Below are 23,799 nucleotides of genomic sequence, written 5' to 3' on the forward strand. Positions count from 1 at the left end.
AACTTCATATTCTCAGCAAATCCTGCTCCTCACCCTACTTCCATGTCCTGTATGACAGTGCTGAAAAGCACAAATGCCAGTAAGAATTTCTTGCAGGACTCCCATTACAATCTCACTTTGCCATGAAGAATGACCATATTCTCTCACCCTATGGTTTCTTTCTTCTAATAAATTATTTATTCACACATGAACTTTCCCTTTTGCCCCACAGCTGCTTTGCTTCCTTAAAAGCTTCTGGTGAAAGTCCTTGCTGAAAGCCTTTGGAAATTACAGTAGACAGCACAGCCAGCCTTTTCTTATTCAATTGTTGTTGACATTTTCAAAGAACGGAAGGTCTGAGAAGGTGATGTTCATCTATAAAAGCTGTAACAATTATTCTCTAGCAAAAGGGATTGCTGTTATTCCAGCCAAGAAAATTTCTTTGGTGAAATGACAATGCAGGGAATCTATCACTGAGGAAACAGATGATTTTCCACATGACTTGTTATCCAGAACTCATTTCCAGAGCAAGTCACCCACATCAAGAAGTCAGCAAGATTCCAAAGAACTGAAGTTCTTCTGCTTGTTATCCACTCGTATAGGAAGGGATAGCAAAACTCATGAATGGGCATTAAATTATTATCTCTGTGTAAAAGATCAGGATGAAATCTAGTGTAGAAGGCGATCCCGTTATTTCAGGATGCTCCTCCATTGAGGAGCACAAAGCTTGCAGGGTGTGTTAGCAGGAAAGCCCAGGATGAAATCTAATGTAGAAGGCGATCCTGTTATTTCAGGATGTGACACAGAGGAGCACAAAGCCTGCAGGGTGTGTTAGCAGGAGAGCTCCCCAGGCACGGAGCTGCAGGCCACGGAGCTGAGCAGAGCAATTCCTTCCTGCTGATCACTGGGATGCAGCCCTTGAGGAGGGTAAAGACTGAGACAAGATTATCTGCAAATGTTCTCAGCCACTTATTGAGCTTCGTTTTAATGCCAATGCTTGGGTTATAACGTAAGCTAGCTGAGATCTCAATATCTTCATTTAAATGACAAAATATCCTGTTTATAATGCTCATAAAATAACTCGCAGCTCACTAAATCCAGTCTAATGTTTGTGCTTTGCATGTTTTTCACATTAGTTTGCTCTTCCCTTCCTTTCTCTTCCCTTCCTAGCAATTTGCAGCAGGATGAGATTCTCACACTGCTCAAGCTGAATCTTGTGTTGTTCATTGTATTACAGTTAGTGCCACAGTATTGTTTAATGATAGACATGAGCTGATCAGCACACTGGGAAATGTTTTGGAGCTCTGCAGCCATATCAGTCTCTCGAGGCTGTTTTTTAGTTTGTTGTTGCTTTACTCCACAGCCCATTTGGTAAAATGCAGTACAGTAAATTGTGTTTCCGCTTCTTATTTTTTCCTGTGTAATGCTTTGTAACCAGTGCAAATAATAACCAAAAAAAAAAAAAGTAAAATATTAACCCCCTAGGTTCCATCTTGCGCCTTGAAAAGTGCTGGACATGATTTGTAGTGCATCCATGTGCCTGCAGGACTAAGCAAGCACAGACAGCTCTGAGCTGGCTTTGCACTAAACCAGGTACATCTGCTTTACAGCTGTTGCACAGAAATAGCATAGCACAGTAAATTAGCATGCTCAGAGGGCTGGGATTTGAAAATTAACTTGGATAAATCTCTGATATGTATCTGTCCACACATGTTTACTTCAGAAAGTAAAGCTCTGAAGCAGGAAAAAGAAAGAATAGCACAGTATTTTTTCTTTATTCCCCTTTGATTTCCATATACAGCCAACCACTGCAGTATTTGAGTATGTCATCCATGCCCAGATACTCTTATATAGTTTTCTGTGCATATAACAGAAAAGCACAGTACAGGTTTTAATAGCATTTATTAATTTTGTGCGTGCAGTGATACACAGATTGTTGGCATTATGGCAGACAATCCACATTAGTAAGCAGAATGACCTTCCCAAATTTCCAGCCTTCAGGAACACAATTCAGTTGCCATTTTGATAAATACTTCTGAACAGCTTCATTTTTTGAGAGCAATCCCAATGAAGCCACATTTTAGCCTATATGTCTGCAATTACATGTCTGTGTTACTCTTTTGGCTGAATGTATTTAGCCAAAGCATACACTGCAAATTGTAAAGTAATGCCAGAAAAGACTAAAGAAAAAAATTTCTCAGTTGCTATAAATAAGTGCAGGCAAATATGTCTGACAACAGATCATGAAAAGAGTAATTGAGATCCTCTTTTAAAGTAATTAAGCAACAAGGAGAGTTAACTCAATTGAAAGACAATATCCTTATTAAGGGAGAACATGATAAAGGAATATGTTGAAGTGGATGACACTTTCCAGAAAAAATAAGCCATGAAGTCCCTAATTGAATTTCAATTGTTATCCATTTTCTTATCTAAGCCTGAGTATGTGTGCCTGGTATGAGTATATATATATGTGTGTGTGCTGGTATGAGTATGTATATTCTGAGCTCCATCCTCCCTTAATGCACCCATTTTCTCCCCCACTGGGCTGTCTCAGTAATATATTTGTACAGCTAACACACAGCCAGCAGAGGAGCTTCATGAACATGCTGCTCAGTGAGAACAGCAGCACCTTCCTGTTTGAGGAAAAGAAGTCCCCAAGCCTTGGCATACCACTACTCACTTATTTTCATATCCTGTTGCACTTGTACCTTCCTGCTGATTTCCATGGCACAGAAATCTCCTGCTGTAGTCACAACAGAGATAATTAACCCAGTAATTGCCTCTGGCTGCTTCCTGTGGCCAGTCTGGTCCTGCACTTGGGCAGAGTCTGGGCGAGCATCTGGAGCTGAGGAGGGGACAGTGGTCTGTGGGAATGGTCCAGGAGCCAGATGCTCTCTGCTGCCACAGAAGCCCCGGGTGAGTTTTTCTGAGGAAACAGCAGCTGTCCTGATGCCACACCACCCAGACAACGGGCTGGCTCCCCAGTGCTTCCATCGTTCTTCATCTGTACCTGAATGAATGAGGAAGGCATGAACAAATTCACGTGTCAGGAAGCTGGTCACAGATGCTACTTCAGGCTAATGAGCCCGGCTAGCCAGGCACTTCCTGGCAGTATCAGGGAAAAACAGATTTTGCCAGAAATAGCTGAGTAGCTCTTGCCAAGGCTTCTCTGCCCAGCAAACTGGGGAGATGGTACCAGGTCAGGGCGTGGCACCAGGAGAAGGCTGCTCCCCTGCATTCAGCCCCTCTGCCCTCCCTCTCGTGGCTCCATGCACAGCAGGGAGGCACTGGGCAGCTCTGCCCAGACAGGACAACCCCAGCCGACTGCAAGGACAGAGCCTTCACCTGGCTCTTCCTTCCCTCCCTCCCTGCCACAAATCCTGCAGGATTTGCTCCCCACCATGCACAGGCCTGTGGGGCACCATTGTCCTGCCACCCCCATGGTGAGAGCCTGCCTTGCCCGGGACCTCACTGCTGAGAGGGACACGTCAGTGCAAACAGGACATGGCCCTGCCACCTGTGCTTTTCAGCAGCAGGACCTACCCCAAATCCTTCCTCGTCCAGACTACCCCTAAATTCCCCTGAGCTCAGCAAGAGTCTCCTTCTCCTCTTGCAGAGGGGTCATCCAGATGGCTGCTAACTAAATTTGTGAGATTCATGTGCAAAAACAAAGGTAGGATTAAACCAAGAAAGAGGAATATTAATAGGTGAAGGAAATTGTGTTCTTCTTTGCTGCAGTTTTTTCTTTTAAATATCATTTTCCCTACATGTAATTGTTGCACTTTGAAGAAAAAGAGCACTATCAAATGCTGTGGTTCAGGCACTCTGCTTTTCTTTATCATCTAAAGCATTTGCAAAATACTCACATTTTAAAAACCTTTGCTTTCTTCTTCTGTAAGTTACCAGTTTTGTTTTGCTGCAGCCTATGCACAAGGCAACACTGAGCAACTCATTTGAATCAAATGTTTTTAATACATAGAGTACATGAAAGATGGATTCTTTACGTTTGGGTATTCTTCAAATTGGCCTAATTGTATTTTGGTTTTTCTTTTAAGTTTCATCAATTTTAGCTAAACCATGTACCTTGAAAGTATTGCACCCCACAGCCATATGTGGTATATTCCTGTGAATACCATCCTTCCTCATTTCCTGTCATTGTAAATTGGTCACTTTGCACTGTGCAAGAGAGACTGTACTAAATGAATTCTCCAGTGCTCCTTTCTTTCCATGTAATTGCAGATGTTGAGTTACTAGATAAAAGTATCCTGCTTCCTGACATCTAAGTATTTGGGCATAAGAAAGAACATTATTAACTATCTTCACTGACATGAAGGCCCTCAGTGTCAAGGACAGCTGGCAGTCAAGGTTTTCCACGTGACTTGTGCTAGGAAGCCAAAGAGGAATACCTAAGTTCAGGAGTGGCTTATTTAAATTCAGTACAAAAGCATTTTTCTCTGGCCATGACCACTTTCATTAAATGAATCCTAATCTTTCAACAATGATGTGAATGCCATTATGCAAATAAGCAACTGCTTTTCAGCCTTGCAGAACGATGTCACTCACCTACACAAAGGTTTCTGAGGCTCTTTCATACTGGCAGTTGCTGAACTTCACAAATACCAATTTGTAAGTATTGCATTCCATGATAATGATTTTTTCTGTGAGACTGACCACTTCTAAAGCTGTATCTTGAAGCTGAGAGCTAATGAAATGTTTAATAAGCTGTGCATCAGAATGTTGTAAAAAGGCTCTCATCTGATGACGCTCGCAGCTGGCACGGTACGCTCTGTATTTATCACAGTGCTCCAGATAATATTAGTATTTAATGACTGTGCACTGATAAGCTGAAACTGGATGAATAGACTGTCTTTCATCTCATTCTGCTTAAGGTGACATGAACTTTCATTTATGTCACAGCCACTTGCAGCTGTTCAGATGCACTCTAAAGATGCTGAGAGGAATACGCTATCAATCCACAACCAAATGAATGACCATAAGAATGAGTCTGTTGTCTTACTGACGTTGGATGGCTTTAACAAAAGCATTTGTATTCCAGGAAGGAGGCAAGAATGTAATTAATCATTGACACCACTGAGTAGGCACATTGTGTAAGTGATTCATTAGGAAGCAATTTCAAGAATATTTATTTTGATGATATACATTTTATAATTCATTAGAAACATAATGAAGTGAATGCTCACTTCCTATTTTTATAACTTTGGATTAAATATAACTGCATCCTTGCTATCTGTGGCTCTCTGCAAGGCTTTGTGTCTGAAGCAGAATGTAAGAACAGTGACCATGATGGAGATAGTTAATCATGTGGGGAAGCTGTTCACAGGGTTGAGTTCTCTTTGTATTGATGACCATGATTCATACAGCCATTGGAATATTTAGGTTGGAAAAGACCTTTATGATTATTGAGTTCAACTGTTCAGATCAGAAATATGGAGTTTGTGGTGGAATTCAGCCCCACATCTCAGTATTACTGACAACCCCTTGACAGGTAAGTCTACAACTAAACTAGTGCAAGCACATGCAAGAACAGATATTTGCAATGATTCTTCCATACTCCAGCTGCACTTCAATGGAACCAGATATGGGCAGAATTATCCATGTGCCGTGTCGCTCTTCTGTATTTACATGGAGCTTGGCATGCTGCACGATTTTTCTCTCTTTGAATCCCTCAGGACAAAAAGTTTGGTTTGAAGAGGAGGTTTTTTGATAAATATTTGGGTGGCATTTCTTAAACTTCATAAGCTTTTTATGACAAGCCTGCCCACCAGGGCTCACCTTGGTTCAGTTCACTGCTGGGGCTCAGTGACTGATGTTACACAGATTTTCCACCTGCAGTTAATCTGACACAATTCTGTAGATGCACCCTCAGAACACAGAGCTACAGTGGATGAAACAAGAGGTAAATGGCATTTGTGTGTGTGTCAACTGCATTTGGTGTGACTTTAAGCCAGGCCAAACATGGTTTTAACAAGAACACAGGCTCCCCCAGGCAAACAGATCTCTTGCATTAGCACATCTGGTCATCTGGATCTTTCGAAGTAAAGATAATAATTTATTTAAAGGATCTTTATCCATTGTTAATGACAGTGCTTGTGCAAGTGGCTTGACTGGTAAGAACTGAGGCAGAAGGCTTCTGGGAACAGATGAAGGGTGAGCCAGAAGAAGGTGAAAAAGCAAAATGATCAGTGAGAGTGTATAGTTAAAAATAAAAGGTGTAAATCTAACAACTATTGAAAACTTTATGTAACTACTGAAATATTTGACATGAAAGCTTAGGCTGGAAATTAAAGGTTTCCTTCCTTTTTCCAGCAACATTTAGTAGGAGGCTGATGACAGCTCAGAACTTCAGCAAGACAGTATCAGAAACAGAAATAATCTCCACTCCTGAAGTCTTTAAACATTTGTGATAGAAAGTACCTGCTTTATTTGCCTGACTATAATATAACTTTTTCACTTTCACAGTTGATACCTTCCACAGTTACATAATGCTTTGAACAGCTTTTAGGTTTACACTGTGTATTTTTAACTTCACATTCTCACTCCTGAGCAGACACCTTACTCGGGGGATGAACCAAACTGCAGCTCTGCAGCGATGCCAACAAACATCAGCCCAGTGAAGCAGCTCGTCTCACAGAGCCATGATTAAGCCACATCCCCAACAGCCTCATGGTTAAAGCACCCACCCAAGCAGCTGGAGGTCCAGAACAATCAAAATCTAAATTTCCTTTTTGTCATACAAGCACTTACTGTGCCCTATTTGCCAGCTTCTGCACACCCTAACCCTAACCTGGACATCCCAGGGTCTGTGGAATGCACCTGGATGAGGCAGGGATGCCATGGGGCAGTGGCTTTGGCACAGTCCAGCTTTAGTGCTATCTTCCTGATTTGATTCTGTAACTTGGCATTAAACTATATTAGCTGCAAAGTGGAGATGCAGGTCTTTCCCACACTGAGTGCTCTGAACACTGGGCTTCCAAAACATGCCTGGTTTTTGCACCCTTTTGTCCCAGAGAATTCTTAGAGCTTTCTCTTGTTCCTGCATTTGACATCAGATGAAATTTTTGCAGGGCTCTAAGTTTGAGGGCAAGAGCAGAAGGCTCTGAGCCAAACCCTGGTTCTGCCGTGGTCCATCCCAGCCAGGGCTGTGGAAAGTGCCCTGAGCAGAGTGACTCTGGCCACACACAGAAACCAGAGAAGGCCATCTACAAACCTAAACACAAAAAAGTACTCACTAAGTGAATTTAAACACCTCCTCCAGCAGCAGCCACTGACCGGGATTTGTGTATTTTTGTTACAGCCAAATCCTACACTGGGTACTTATGGATAATAGTGTTGGAAATGAGCTCAGGATGGGAAGAGAGAGTTTCCATAAGGAAAAATCTCTGTGGTCAGGCTGCTTCAAGGCATGAGGCCACTTGGACAGTGAGCGATGTCTCCCAGACTCTTCCTTATGGAAAACTGGGTGAAGGAGCAGCTAAGGCTCTCCACCTTAACCCCACACTTAAGGTGAAGGTACTGAGATACTCAATTCCAAGTCTATTATCTGAGAGCCTTTACATGTGGAAAGATAAAAACTTAAATGTGCTATTTAGCATTTTATTTTACTGATGTGTTAAAAAAAAAAGGCACCTTTTGCCTACATTTAAACTGTAAATTAAAACTTTTTTATCTTTACTTGGCAGGGAATGCTGTTAGTTGAATGACAGTTTAAAAAAGGTTTCCAGTTTGAATTTTGCTTAGTTCTGCAGGCTGGGTACAATTGGAATTACAGTATTATGTTGTGTTATGACATAACTTGATGATGACTTGCTTGGAAGTGTTAGCAACATAACTAGTTCACTATAAAAATGCAAACCTGATTCTATTTACTTCATTACTCACAAATAAAGGGAGAAGTTTCATTAGAATTTAACTATACATAAGTCTGCTAAAACCTTTTCAAAGTACACAGAGAGTTTAATTCTCTTTCCAAAATGACTAAGAGCTCCTACAGAAGAGCCCTCTTATGACTACCTGGGAAGAACATTACATCCATAGTGGAAAAGAACATCACTTCTTAAAGAGGTAATTCATCATCCCACCTGCTACCATGTCCCCATGCTTCATAACTTATTTTTATTGACCAAGGACAATGCAGGGAAAGAAAAATGCAGTAGAGATGTATTAAACATTTAAAAAGTCTAATAAAATAGAAAAAAATCTTCCCATTAAACAGTTATTGATAACTTCTCCTCTTGGAGGACAGCATGATGCAGGGAACACCATTACTTTACTCCAGGGATAATGCAGAAGGCAGCCATCTGATGCTGTATGTCAGACCCTCCTTAAGCACTTGCTGAGGAAATAGATGGGCCTGTTTGCTAGAGAGTGAAATCACTGACTGAACTTTCTTTTCCCTCTCTCTGGGGGAAGTTGCCAGCACACCCAAGGGAAGGTCTGGTGCCAGCTCTAAGGGGGCACTTCTGGATGCCTGCTTGGGTAATCCTGCCTTGGCTGCAGCAATGGTACAAGAGGCATCTGGAGACAGGGCAGCAGAGAGGCCAACCAACAGCAAGGCTTTCTGCATGTTTTATAGAGCTGCCAGGCTTCTCACACAATGAATCATGTCCAGGTACAGGTGTGTCTAAGGGCCAAAATCCCAACAGCAGGTGTGAGAAGAGGGATTTACAAGCCATCAGAAGGTCATGATGCCCAGACTCGTGGCTAAGCAGTGGGACTGGCCCAAAGACGCCTGTGCAAGTGTTCAGGTTCCTGTCCAGCCTCACTGGAACCAACACTGCCCTTTCTGCTATGTGTTCCAGCTGGCCTCTGAGGCCCCTTGGCCAGCTGCCTTCCCACCCTCTGTGCAGAGCATTTGCCACAGCTGAGCCTCTCTTGATCCAGGGCCACAAAGTCTCCTACGGCTTCTCGAGTCTAATGTTGGATTTCTGAGCCTTTCCACAGGCTCCCTTGTAAGGCTGTCTCTAAGTAGGGCCTTTATATCTTGCCATATTGCTGCAAAGAATAATATTGGTTATAATTTGGCTTTACACTTACAGATCATCTGACCTTTTACAAATAGACTTTTTATATAAGTACAGCCAGCAGTTTAAAAAATATCAGTGTAGTCTGGTGACTCAAGTGGTTGGTTCAAAGCACACTGGGCAGAGCCAGTCTCTCTGTACCACATTGTGGCTTTGCCATCTTATTATTGCCTCTCTTGGGTCTCTCATCCAGGTCTGATTGCCAAGGCTAGATTGAGAAGGTCATTTTTAGTCTCAGTCTTACAGCACTAGATAATATTGACATGGAGTTGACTGAGTTAAAATCAAAAATATGACAGTGGTTCTTGTTCCTTGGTGATCTATATATCTGTGGAGGATTATGATGGCCATTGCTTCCAACTAAGTACAACTCAAAAAGTACCTTACAGATATGCCATTCTTTAATGGTGATTAGAGGGAACATAATTTAATTGATGTAACAGTGGTTTATTGGAATAATGTAATCTCAGTAGATACATAGCTCGAATAAAACACTTTAGGATTCTTCTTTTATTGTGTATTTCCTCATCCCTTTGTTATCATTCCAGTGAAGAGTAAATATAATTAGCAAATTTATGCCTAATGCCACTGGGTATAAATCTAAATAAGTGCTTTCAACTCCACCCAAGTATAAAGAACAAAAAGGGGAAAAAAACCGAATCAGTATTGCCTCAGTTTTGCCAGTATAGAAGTCTTTCAACTTATATTGCTAAAATTAAACTAGTTGTGAAATAGCATAAACTTATATATATATACCTATATATATATATATATATAATATATATTTATCCTATTTCACAACTATATATATAATATATATTTTAATATATATATATAAATATATATTTTATATATACACACACACACACACACACACATATATATATATATATATATATATATATATATATATATATATGTATATATATATAGCTAAAATTAAACTTAGTTGTGAAAAAGCATGCCTGGAAGGTAAGTATTGGAGCTACACTGCAAACCCCTTTAAATGTTTCATTAACTACAAGAACTTTAATAATACTCTAATAGATATATAAAAATACTTTTTTCCCTCAAAAATAATAAATATAAAAATACATGCTGCAATCAGGTAATGAAGATTTGAATATATGTAATTCAGGAAAACTTAAAGTGCTCTGGCTCATTGTTTTCTCAAGTTTTAAAAGAATCAATTATTTCAAAAATGTATGTATCATCTTCCCTGGCAAACATGGAGCTAAAAAATCTTTGAAAATAAAGAACCTCCTCGGGAAAGGAAGTTCTCAGAAGTGTTTTTACCTAGAGCAGGACAGGTTGCTCTGTCCTTTGACTCCTGGAGAAGATGCTCCCAGTGCCCTGCCCTGCATCACCCTGCTGCATGATGAGCGTGCTAGCCTGCCCTGGGACCTCAGAGCTGGCCACACACCCGGGCTTCTCCACCCTTACTACTTAGAACATGTTATTGCTTATGCTCCAATTCCTGACAAATAGCTCCTGTAGTAACAGGAATTGCGCATTTAATAGGCTGTGGGTTTTTCTGTCTTAACAACTTGTAAATCTGCCTCCTCCTCCTCCCCCGTCAATAAACTCTCTCTCCCCGAGACACAAAGTAGTGACCAGAACAAGTGCGTGGCTAGCTCACTGAAAGGCTCATGCAGTGACACCTCTGTGCTCCTGGGGAGGCATTCGCTTCCTCCGAAACGAAGTAAATGAAAACCGGGCATGAACGGTGCGCCAGCCTGGTGATGAAGGCGACCCTGCAGGCGTCCTTCTCCCTTCTGAAGAAACACCTTGCTGGGGTGAGTAGAAGAGGTGAAAGAGAACTGTAATTTCCTTTATTCCAAACCCGAGTTGCAGAGAGTTTAACCCCAGACAGCCGCGCCAGGAGCGGCAGGTGTTCCCTGCCTGTCCATCCCGGCACCCGGGCTGCGCCCGCAGCGGGTTTTAGGGTGCCCAGGTTCAGGGTTCTGCCGTCCCCGAGGGTTCCCCGCCGCCGGCTGCCCCGGCCTCTCCCGTATCCCCCACAACAGCTGCGGTGCCACCGGCGGCGCGGGAGCCCCAAGGGAATCCCGGGGAGCGGGGCCGGGCCGGGGAGCGCGGCCGCCGCCTCAGGAGCGGGCGTGCGGGACGGGCGGCAGTTCCCGCCGCCGCGGCTGCCCCGGCCCGGCCCCGCTCCCCGAGGATCTCCCGGAGCTCCCCCGGGGCTCTCCTGAGGCTCCCCCGGGGCTCTCCTGAGGCTCCCCCGGGGCGCTCCCTCGGCTCTCCCGGGGCGCTCCCGGAGCTGCCCCGCGCCCTCGGCCCCGGGCCCGGCGGAGGCGCCTGCGCGCTGCGGCCGCTCGGTGCCGGCCCCGCTGGCGCCGCCCGCAGCTCCCGCGGCTCCTCTGCCTATTTTAGTCACAGCCGCGGCTCCGTGCCCGCCGCGGGACGCGGGGCCGCCGGCGGCGACGGGCAGCAGCCCCAGCCCGTCCCGTCCGGGCTGCCCGGAAACTTTCCCGGAGCGCGGGGCAGGTAAGCGGTGAGGGCAGGGCGGGGGCCGAGCCGGACCGAGCCGGGGCGGGCAGAAGCCTCGGCGCTGCCTCCGCCCGCCCCCCGCCGGCGCTGTCCAGCCCGGCAGCGCTCGGAGCGCCGCCCGCGCTGCCCGGGGCCAGCGGGGCCGAGCGGGGCCGGGGGCGCCTCAGGCACCGCCGCGCTCCGGGACGGCCGCGCCGGGGCAGGGGCGGCGGCGGGGCGGCGGTGCCCGGAGGGCTGCCCGCCCGCCCCGGGATTCGAGCAGGGTTACCAGGGGTCACTGTCCCGGGAGGGAAGCCCTCCCTCCCTGCGTGCCCGGCGCGGGTAACCGGAGCTCCCGAGCCAGCCCTGGCTGAAGTTGGAGAGCTCTGTCCCCTCTGGAGAGGAGCGGGCTCGCTGCCCAGCGCTGCTCCTCGCCGGGGCTCGCTCTGCAGTGGGACCCTCCGCTGTGTGTCCCATGTCAGGGTTTGTCCCGTAGGACAGCGGGGTTTCTGATTCTGCCCGGGTGCTGCCGCTCATTGACAGAAGAGCTGGCTCGGGAGTATCTCTACTTGTCACAAAACCACCTCGGGAGCCGGGGAATTTTTCCTGCGGCTGGGGGTTTGCCTCGTAGCCTGGCGTTATTTGAGTCTTCTCCCTCTCCATCAATGGTAAGAGCAGATGAACCCTGAAATCGCATTTGCAGTTGCTCCTTTCCGAAGATAGAACGAGCGACACAAAGCACTTCCCCAAACTACAGTTTCTTTTTGCCAAACATATTCTTCCAAAGTCTAATATTTTATCACATATTCTTCATCTGTTCTATAAATCTTTGTGTACCTTTAGACTGTCAATCACTTTATGGGCAAATATTTTAGGTAGCAGATCTATTGTAATACTGAATCACGGACTACCTGATAGTGTTACAGGGATGTCATTGATGAAACCTGAGTTCCAGAGCTAGGGCTTCTTGCTAACTTTGTTGTTTGATGGGAATATGATTGTACACATACAAGTTTAAATGTCTTCATTGACCACATCAAAACAAATGATTGTTTCCACTTCTGCAGAACTGGTCCTGTTCAGGCTTTCCACAAAATTCTGTGTGGTGCCAAATAATAAAGTGGCTTAAAATGTCAAGGTTTAAAGAAATGTCTTGCCTGCAAAATAGTAAGTACAGTGCAAGTCCTCTAGTGAAACAAGAAAATGGTAACTGTGGCCAGTTGTGGTTCTTGACAAAAACTTTGCCTTCACAGACATCTTAAAGCTCTTATGACACAAGCTGAAAACAGATAGTTTATTAAGGATTCAAGAAAAGTATTAACTGAAGGTACATTTGATATTTTTATTAAGGGTGTGGGTTCTTCAGAGTGGAGATTTTATTTTGTCCTTTGGGTGTGTTCCCCTACTTTGCAAAGAAGAGCTCTGGTCAGAGTCTCCAGATGACGACAGACAACCTGTGTTTGTGTGTTTGGGCTCATGGCACATCCCTGTAAGCCAGCTGTACGTGCAGGTATGGGGTGGTGAGCCAAGCTCTTCTTTGGGAAATGAAGTCCATGTCAGGTGGTTGGTTTCATGGGAATACATTCCCAGTGAAAGGCACTCCCGCACCACACAAACTCATCTGAGCGGAATTCTGCAGAGTTCAGCTGCAGTTCATTAACCCACTTTTAAAGCACTTGTGAAATGTGCCTTGTGGCTGCTTTTCCACTATTAATTTAAAAGTTGAACTGGAGAGAAGCTTGAACTTGTACTTTCTTTTGTGTCTGTTTTCTGAAACACCAGAAAACAGACAACCTCAATTGTTTTTTGGTAATGCCATTCAATATTCAAGAGCCTTGCTCAAATTTATTCAAGTGCTGGTGATCTTAAAAAAAAAGTCTGATTGCCAATCTGTATTCTAGGAGCAAAAGGGCTTAAAAAATGAGAGAGGGGATTCTACTTCTTAATTTGGTGGGAGTACCACATCTACTTGTGGTTCATTAATTCTGATTCAAATTGAAAGAAAGATATATTTTATTTTTCATTTCAGACACTGTCTAGGTTATAAAATAGCATCTTCAACATTGGATTGCAGCCACAGAGAGTTGCATTGTGTATTTTACAGTGATAAATGAGGAATTGTTGAAGTACTGGAAGTTGTGTATAGTTAGCTGATCTTTAAATAATTAAAGATTAAATTATACCAGTTTCACTGTATGCAGTGCTCCTAATGAGCCTCAGACTGTTCTTTCTCTATTATTGTGGGGTTTCTTCTTGTCTCAAGGCCTCCCTCTGCCTAGCTTTTTTCCACTTCCTAGAATGAATGAGTGGTAGGAATTTAAGCAAATTGTAGGCAGAATCAGGCTTTCCCAGCTGCACCCAATCAAGCTCAGTGAGTGGAAAGTCCCATAAACATCTCCTGTTGAAGAGCTGTGCTTTGGAGACAGCAGCTCTGCATCTGCTGCACCAGGGAGATGCAAACAGGCCCAGCTTGGTGAGGAGGACAAGCAGTCACTGTCCTGGTGCCGTTTGGTGGGGTGTGTGTGTGGAGTGCTGACCTCAGTGCAGAGGTGGCATTGGGGTGTCTCCACCCCTGTGCCTTTGATTTAGCCCTTGGGAAAAACAATTGCCAACCTTTATGTGAAGAAATTCAACTCAAGAAAGTTTAAGTAGAGTAACAGTTAGTTTGTCATGGGGCGAAAAATAGATTTTGAGGTTTTTAGAATGGAGCTTCCCAGGATGGAGGAATTTGGGTGTGCCTTGTCCTTTTTCCTTCTTCTTCCTAGCCTCCATCTTCTGGGTGATGTTGGCATTTTTAGATTGGTTTAGAGTAGAAACTCACTGTCTAACATAGGTGATAGGTATTGGGAAGTTATGGTAAATAATGTAGACGTAGTTTTTAGTATAAAAAGATAACACGGTCTCTGAGGCAGACAGTGTGCCTCAAGCCAACCTGCCAGACAGACCTCAGTGGTCAGAGAAAGAATGTTATAGATGAGAAATAATAAACTGTGGAGGCGAAGGGAGACGACCCATCCTTTGATCAGCATCGAACTCCAATTTATTGATCCAACATGCACATTTTATAACCTGTTAATTAAGTTCATACATATTGCAAAACCCGAGCTCATCATTGGCTACAGATTACACACCAACCCCTCCTTTTGTTTTCAATACCTGTGGTTTGTTATTGAAACCAAGACTTGTTTTTCTCATCCCGTTATGAATGGTTCTCAAGGCCTCCATGTTTGTCACTTTGCTTTCCCATACTATCCAAGGACAAGGTTATTAAAAAACCTTTTTTAATAACTTTTTTTAATAACTTTTATTAATAACTTTTTTTTAAAAAAACTTTTTTTAATAACAAGGACTTGTTATTAAAAAACAAGCCTGAGAACTCTGCTGTTTACAGAAACGTGCCTGAGAATTTTGTTGTTTACAGGAACAGGCTTGAGAATTTGCTGCTTACAGCTGCCTTTTACTTTTCAATCAGCTGTATATGATTATGGCATGTCTGAACAAAACTCTATAAGCCACGTCTGAGCAAAATTCTCCAACAATAAACAACCTTGAGAACGAGAACAGAAGAATCCTGACTCCTCCATTGGCTGCTGGGCTGGGAAAAAGAGGCTTGTACATATCTCAGTCACTCTGAGAGTGATTTGTACATATCTCAGAGGCATGTATGTATCTCAGAGTCCCTCTGAGCAGCAGAGATTCTGAGACCTGGGAAGTCCTGCTTGGCTGTGGTCGTGTCTCAGAGCTGCCCTGAAGGCAGTGAAGCACCACTGCTGGTGGCTGCACATGCCCCAGCTGCCTGTTTTGCAGCTCTGAGCTTTCCCAGAAGGAAGGATTACTGTCTGGGGGGTATCACATCACATGGATGATCTCATGTGGCAGGTCCAGTTTGGGAACTGCAGCCCAGGCAGGCTGGAAGGGCTGGGCTGAGTGTGGTCTGACTGCTCTTCCTAAGGCCTGGGACACTTCACATTCCATGTGACAGCCTCTGTCAGAGCCTGATCCTGTGGGTGAGGCAGCAGTGTGACATGAATGGGACACGGGATGCCTGCCCCAACCAAGGGAGTGCCAATCCATCTTCTCTCCTCCCTTGAGCCTGCTCCCAGTGACTCATTTTGACTCCTGTGGGTGGGTCACTTGCTGCCCTTCTTGTTGCAGCTGTGGTGCTGTGCAGGAGGGACACAGAACTGCTCTGCAGTCCCTCTTCACTCTGCCATCAGTGTTGGGAAGCACGCAAGTTTGACAAGAAAGTCTCACAGACATGTATGCTTGGCAGAAAGATTTTTGAATGTAGAATCTGAAGAAGGAATAGAAATGAAAGCAAGTTTTGATATAGAAGAAAAGAATTGCTGAGCCAGTCTTACTGGATAACCAAGGAGGGAATGGTTATGTTAGTTAGAAGGGGTTTTTTGTGACTTAGAGCAAAGGATAAACCCACCTCAAACAGAATAATTTTTTGCCAAGCAGAAAGCACAGGCAAACAAGCCTGCCGATGTTGCAAGTAGAAAACAGGTTTCAAAATTTTCCACTGCAAGAAAACTGAAAAACAACTTCTAGCTTAAACTACAGTGTACTAACTTTTAGTGACTGGAGAATAGAAACATGAATATGGCAATTATAGCACTTATGATAGGCTATAGATAAAAGGTACAGGATAGATTGGTTCTTCTGTATTAAGATGCTCAGCAAAGAAAAGTGTATAATGCATTGTAACCAAAAGGGTCTCCAGGCCTGCCTGCAGCTGGAGCTGACAGCTGTAGCACAGGCTCTGTCACCCATGACCCTGGACTTGGAGGGAATAAACTGCATTTTGAAGAGCCACCTGGAGTCCCACATCTCTCTTTCAGACTCTTACTCATGAGGACACTCACCCAGGGAGTGGGATCCTGAGGCTTGGTTGCTCAGGTTGCAGACAGGCTCCAAGGTAAAGCATTCACATCCCTTTCTTTGAAAACCATTCACAGGAAGGGATGCGTGCTCCACACAGATGAAGATTTCATCTATAATGTCTACAGGAGGAATAATTTCAGAGATATATCTGTCTTCAGTGTTTTCTGTTGTCTAAAGTAGCTCTTAGTTGGTATCTGAGATAGGCTTCTGGATTTCTCTGGGAAGGCCAGCTCCAAAACTTTCTAGGTATAAACAACTTTTTTATATCAAGTAACTCAAGACAAAAGTCCAGGAAACATTGCTGCGATCATCTAATGTGATTCCCTGTAGCATAAAAAATAGAATTGTAGTAAATAATCTTTTCAGTAGTATACCCAGACTTATTTTAGGGACCAGACAGCATCTTAACTTCTTTAATTCCTAGCAAAGGAAATCTTTAAAGCCATCCTACTAGTTAATAACCTTTGCTATGTATGCTTGTGTGTCTTTGAAATCAGAATATTTCTAGTTTTATAGTGACTGGTTATCTTGATACTGTTGTCTTTTAGATTGGGTAGTCCTTTTCTTCCTCACCTTCCTGCCACCTTCCTGCAGGCTGCATTTTGTTGGTGAAACCTTGTGTTTTCCAGTATTGTAATTACAGCTTTCTCTAGGATATAGTCTCAAGAAGTTTAAGGTAATGTAGCTTGTGTTGTTAGTTGCTGCCCTGATTGCTGCATGAATGTTCTCAGCCTGAGGTGTGTCCAGGGACAGTGGATCACTGAAAATAGCAGGTTTACCTGCCCATGCTTGCCTGGAGGCACATAGCCTCTACATGCAGAGCTCCTCTGTGCCCTGAGTTAGATGCTGCAAAGCAATTGAGAGTTTGGCTCTCTTGGTCCCTGGGGTGTCTGGCCCCACTGCAGAAGGACGGTAGCTTGGGGAAAGCATGCAGCACAAAAAGGGATTGGCAGTGATAGGTGTCAGTAGGAGCCACAGAGAGGATTCCAGGGATGTAGGGCAGTGGAAGGAAGGGGTATCTCAATTGCCATATGCCTTTACATTGCATGTGAAACTACTTGATGAAATTAAGGAGCAGTTTCTTTTTATAATCTAAATTTGTTAGACCAGATGTAATTTGTGAGCCTAGAGAGGGTGCTCAGAGCTCATCCCTGTGGAAGTGGGGATGTCTGGGCCAGGAGGATCCCCCCTGGCAGGAGGGACTGCCTTGGCCCCGGTGGAGTTGCTGGAATGTTGAGCCAGGCTGTGACTCCCAGCTCATGTATAAACATACACACTGGGGTGTGCTAAACCCATCATAATCTCATTTTGTGCTAAGAAGTGCACATGCTGTAAAGGAAAATCTTTACTTTTGCTTCCAAACCTGTAGCAAACAATTCAGCCAGGCTGGTTACATGATTAGCATGTACAGCTCTATGGCCTGTCCACATGTGCAGTGTGAAAGTGCTGAGGGCTTTCTTTCAGAGTACTTGGCATAAGGCAACTGAAGAATGGACTATTCAAACTCTGAATAGCTTTACTTTTGACTTAATTTAAAAAGATCTGCTGGTGGCCTCAGGGCATTTAGGGTTTCTTTTTTGCAGGAATTACTGTGATCCAGACACAGTAACTAACACTCAGAGCTTCTCAGAGTTGAATTTGAATCATCAGTGACAAAAATGGGGTAAAGCACATGGTTCTCAAGCAAATTAAAAAGGTACATAATAATAGGTAACTCTTTGTGTGAACACTGCAGTGTAGGGGGGAAACACCCATTTGAGGAGAGGAAGGTTGTAATGTGCATTTGTACAATGCAAACTCTTTCTGTTTTGACTGGTTCAGTGTACTGTTTATATGAAATTTTAGGTTGCCAGCAGGTATTTATTTGGTAGCATATAAGTGAAATACTTCATTTTCTGCTTTGAAACTCCAGCAAACTCTGTGATTTCACCACTTTCCGATGGCAACTCAGTCCTCTCAGCACTGCTGCTTGTTTTAAAGAAGTCCATGCCAGTGTATATTGCTCACACCTCTAGCCTGCGCTGGTTTTTCACATCACTTCATCTGCTCCTGCTGGAGAAGGTGGGATGTGGTGGGGCAGGACACTCTGAAGCATGTCAGTAATTCAGGCTGTGTTGGCAGGGCACATCTCCTTCCCCAGCTGGAGGACTCATCGTGCATGAAGCTCAGGTTTTGGCAGCCTGCAGATGTCAATGTGTGTCACTTGTGATCGTGGCAGGGATGTGCTGTGCACGCTGCTCCTTCCCCATGGGCAGGGCATGGAGCAGAAAGTGCTCAGTATTTGCTTGGCAAGACACAGTTCTTCAGCTTTAGCAGCCAAGGCTCGGGTTTTAAATGCATTTTCCTGCTTGCTGGATCATCACCACCAGATGAACTTGTAGCAAGAGCTGTTCAGCACAGCCAGGGCAATCGAAGCAGGACATCCAACAAAGCAGGAGGCCAAAGCACCTCAGTGACAGCATGGTGTCCCCTCCAGGTGCTCACAAATGTGATGTTGTGTGCTGTGCAGGGTGACTCAGTTGGTATCACAGCTGCTTGGTTTTTTGGTTTGGGGGATATTTCTCGTCCACAACCTCACTTGCAGTAGATGAATGGCTTAATTAGCGTCTGTTCTGAAACCTTCAAGAGTTTAAATTTTGGACTTGCAGGAACTATAAAGAAAAATGTGAAAGGCCTCATCTAGCACTAAATACCCTTCAAAACTGGAAATTTTACTAAACTTATACCTGTTATTGTCCCTGCTCTATTTACAACTGCCAATGACTTTTAGCTCCCAAACATTAGAATAATTTCTTATTTGAGAAGAGCTGCATCCTGTCTTTCTGCCTGCAAGCATGCCTGCTCTTCAGCATAGCTCTGAGAAATGAGTCCCATTTAGGAGTGGGTTTTGTCAGTATTTCCAGAGGGTTTGGTTTTTCCTGCACACCTTGTGTAGCTCAGGAGAGTGTTGAGTTGGTAAGGCTGTGCTCTGGGCTAGCACTGGCCTCTCTCCTTTGCCCTTCCTCTTGCCTGGAAGGAGAGAGGCCCTCTCCAGTCTGGGAGATGCTGCAGCACAGTAAAAGTTCTCATTGTGTAGAACTAATTGAATAAGTGGGAATTTTCCACACACACACAGTTGTTTTGGAAGATAGGTCCAATTCTGAAAATGAACAAATGCAGAACAGTTTTCTCAGGACTTTGTGTGTGATGAGCCTATATGCATGTCCTAATGGTACGCTGTTCTTTCCAAATTATTTTGGCCCATCTTGTCATGAATAAATGCTTTACAGAAATGCTGTGAGCTGTAGTGTGGGCAGACTGAGAAAGGAATAAGTGAATTAAAAATTGTGCATACATTCTGTGAAATTACTATTGCGTTGTGTCACATTATTGTAATGTGTGACATTACACAATGAAAAGATGTTGGTAATGTAAAGCAAATTACTGCTTCACCGTGGTTTTGTTTGTGGCATTCATACAGTTTCCAATGTAACTCCTCAGTCATGGTTCCCTTCAAAACACTGATTTTTACTGTTTTCTTTTAGAAATTAGGGTCTTCAGTAAAACTGCTTAGAGCAAAATATTGGCAGGAGAGTAGAAGTATTAGCAATAATCCAAAATCACTATTATCAGTGATTCTGTTTTAAACAAACAATCAGTCAAACAAAAAAACTTCTGCCACTGATTTCTGACTGTGTAATGGAAATGCTGAGTGGATTCAGAACACAAGGTCTGGGAACTGCATGTTCCAGTTTTATTTTCTTTTGATTCACAAATCTTACCCCATGATCACAGAAGCAACACTTAAAATTCCTCCTGACCTTACCATACCCAGGTAACTTCTTTATAACTGATGCATCTTCCATCTCCCAGTCTCCAAGGGATAAATCCAACATCTGAGGGGAATCCTGTATCAGAGGAGAGTATTTGGATAAAGAAACAAACGGCAAAGGTTTTAGTTGTAAACTACCTTATTCTTGTAATGCTGATTTTTATGCTTACAGGAGGATTTTGAGCATTGTAATTTGGAGAGATTCTGTGCTCCTTAGCTCTGGTATTTTTATGGGCCAGTGACTTTCCTATCACCACTCCCAGAGAGGGAGAGTCTCCTCCTAACTTGTTCTTCTGAGCTCTGCTGCTCAGTTGTGTGGGATTTTATGTCTCTATTTGGCACCAGTGTTATTCAATCATAGAATTAATGTTGGGGTTTGAATAAACTTCAAAGAAGTAATGCTGTGGTGGCTAGGAAATATGATACAAATTTTCTTTATTAATTTCTTAGAGCTGTCACTGTAAAAGAAGCACCACTGAAAGCCCTGATGAATGATGCTGCATGCCTCACTGCAACAGCAGTGCTTTTAAAGTATTGACTTCTGTGGCTCTTGTGAGGAGAAAAAAACCAAACTACTTTAATATTCTAGAGAATCTGATAATTTTGATAACAAGACAGTTCTTAGTTTCCTTGCCATTCTGCCAGGAGAAGAACCAGACAGTAAGGCTTGGGAAGGTTTCAATACTGATTACACCACGAATATATTCTCGTTTTGCAATTTCTACCGTGTATAATCTCACACTGAGGTATGTATTTTTATTTTTAAAGACAGATATGGAAAGCTGGTTTTGATTTTTTGTTTTTAGATTTATTCTGGAGTTTCTTTCATACTTCTTGGTTCTGTGTTTTCCTTTGAAAACTCTTAGGAATACATCACCATATGAAAATGAATACCATGTTTCACATTTTAAAGTGTTGAACAATAAAATTATGTGGCCCATGGCATGAAATTCTATGATGTAGAACTTTGAATGTTGTAAAATTGCTTTGTAAATGTCCCTGGAGTCATCTTTTGCAGGACTACTTACTTCATGTTCTAAAAGCATAATCTGTATCAGGATGCCTTTAAGCCTTGTAGTCTTCCCTATATATGACAGGCTTTTTTGCCTGTTATCCTTGGAGTAGAAACGACCCTGTGACACTTGGGTTTCCCTTCTTGTGGGTTTGGGGATGGAGTTTGCTGTCCCCAGGGACAGAGAGCAGAGATTTGAGAGAATGCTCAACCCATTAATGAGAATGATTTGACCAAAATCCAGAGAGAGATGGAGGAGGAGAACAAGGAAGAAGAGTTCACTGTCTCTTCTTGTTAAAGAGCTGGGTAGGACATTTAAAAGGCTCTCAGGGAGCAGGGGCTGGACCAACAAATCCTTGTCAGCAGTGAGGCTGTGCAAAGGCTTGTCACAGGATGTTGTGGATGCAACACACAGCTTTACATGGATTCAGTGGCAGTTCAGTGATTGCTGCTCAGATCACAGATACAGAAAACGTGATCTTCAGCTGAGTGAATATTAAAGTTTGATCCTGGAATCACAGAGCTTCAAGAGTTATTGGATTGTAAATGCAGTCTGTGGTTTAGGTGATAAAACTTTGATAAAATTTAATTGATGAAAATAATTTTATAAGTAATTCATCTCTTCTTCACTTGTCCAGATCAGATGAAGCTACAGATGACATGACCAAAGTAAAAACAATGCATGAACTGATGAGAAACAGCACTCAGAACTTCAGCTTCCTTGTTGCTGGAAACCCTAAGTGCAACTTTACTACCAAGAGACCCTGATGTTATGTGATCACTGAGCACAGTTTGCAAGAATGGAAAACCAAAGGAAAACCAAAACTAGTAGCATCTCATAAATAAAAGATTTCAAGATTCAGCTGAATCAAAAAACTATTCCAGCCATGGGAGAAAATGCAAGTTTTTGGGAAAGTCTGATATATGCACATCCTGCATGTACCAGCTGGAAGCAAGAGGCAGAGGGATCTATCTACCACCTAGCCAGTATTTTCTTTGTCGTGGGCTTCATGGGTGGAAGTGGATTCTTTGGGCTCCTCTACGTCTTCAGCTTGCTTGGACTGGGCTTTCTCTGCTCTTCTGTTTGGGCTTGGCTGGATGTGTGTGCTGCTGATATATTCTCCTGGAATTTTGTACTGTTTGCCATTTGCTTTGTCCAGTTTGTTTATGTTACCTACCAAGTGCGGAGTGTTGCCTTTGACAGGGAATTCCAGGAACTCTACAGTGCTCTCTTCCAGCCTCTGGGGATTTCCTTGACTGTGTACAGGAAGATTGTCCTGTGCTGTGATGCAGAAGTGGTTACCCTGGAGAAGGAGCATTGTTACGCCATGCAGGGCAAAACACCTATTGACAAACTGTCCTTGCTTGTGTCAGGCAGGTTGGTATTGCTTTGTTCAGGCTTTCTGCAAATATCTTTATTTTCCTCTCCTTATTGAAAATGAAAGAAAGAAAGGGAAAAGCCTGGTTTGTGTATTGTTTGTTTATTTTCCAGTACAATAGATTAAATATTAATGCAAGTAATATAAATATTAATAGGTTAAATACACTTGTGTAGGATAGTACTAGCATAAAAACACAAAGCACAGAATCTGAAATAGCATAAAGAAAAGATTTTTTTCAGGCTGCTGTATCATATCATTTAACAGGTTAGGCAGATAAAGGGAATAAATATGGATTTTTAGTGTTCAGGTTATTCCTTGCTGTCTATCTACTGCCTAGCTGATGAGAACAGCATCTGGCCTATTTTTCTTTACTAGTATCATGTGAAATGGGACAAAAAGTTAGTTACAAAACTGAGATAAACTGTTTAATAGAGATCTTGACTTTGATATAGATTGCATTCAGTTGCTTTCAAGGGAGTGGGAGAAGGGTATCAATAAGGAAGAGAAAAAGACTTAAAAGTTCCCTTTCATTACAAGAGGATGTAGCCGAGCCTCATCAAGACGTGCAGACCTGGGTCTACAGTTACTGTGTACTGTGGCCTGTGTTAGACCCTGAGGCAGCAAATCCACCTGCTTGTACTCCCTGTTTCCAGGACAGGCTTCTGGCAGCCTTGCTGATGCTGTCCTGGAGGGAAACAGCAGCTTTTGTACTGTATGCAAGGCTGGTGCAGTCCCAGACCGCCCCAAGAGTAGCTGGGACACCCAGAGGTGATGGACATGGACCGTCCTTTATGGGACACCTTGATGGGTGGGTGCTTTCTGCTGCATGGACACATGGAACCTGTGGGCAGCTTGACACTCAGCTGATTTAGAACTACCTGCAGTGAACAATAAGGATTGTCGGCAGTTTTCCAGAACCCTGGTTCACAGAGTTCTTGGGAGCTCTCAAAGAAGTACCTCATGGAAGTTGCTTTTGGTCTTACCAAAGGAGAGGTATCCATCCTTCTACATGCCCAGCCAGTTAGGGATCACCCAGAGTTCCTGCTGCCCTTCACCATGTGGTACAGGGCTGCTTGTGTGCCTTCAAATGTATATGTTATTTTAAAAGTAGCAAGGAAAGGAAGTTCTTCTTTGGCATCTTCAGAAGGCCACAGCTTTTACACAGAGATCCCACACTGCCAGGCTGTTCTGGCTGCAGAC

At 43.5% G+C, this 23,799-nt stretch overlaps 1 protein-coding gene across 1 annotated transcript in view; it reads left to right on the plus strand.

The window, feature by feature from the left end:
- Nucleotides 1-11,437: 11,437 nt before the first annotated feature.
- BVES (blood vessel epicardial substance) overlaps nt 11,438-23,799 on the plus strand; it is a 49,889-nt gene continuing 37,527 nt past the window's right edge. Inside the window, 2 exon segments of the mRNA XM_058020575.1 lie at nt 11,438-11,525; nt 21,856-22,595. Coding sequence (XP_057876558.1) covers nt 22,105-22,595 — 491 coding nt within the window. The 5' untranslated portion in view covers nt 11,438-11,525; nt 21,856-22,104.

This window comes from Melospiza georgiana, chromosome 3, assembly GCF_028018845.1.
Source record: "Melospiza georgiana isolate bMelGeo1 chromosome 3, bMelGeo1.pri, whole genome shotgun sequence".
NCBI classification, from domain to species: domain Eukaryota; kingdom Metazoa; phylum Chordata; class Aves; order Passeriformes; family Passerellidae; genus Melospiza; species Melospiza georgiana.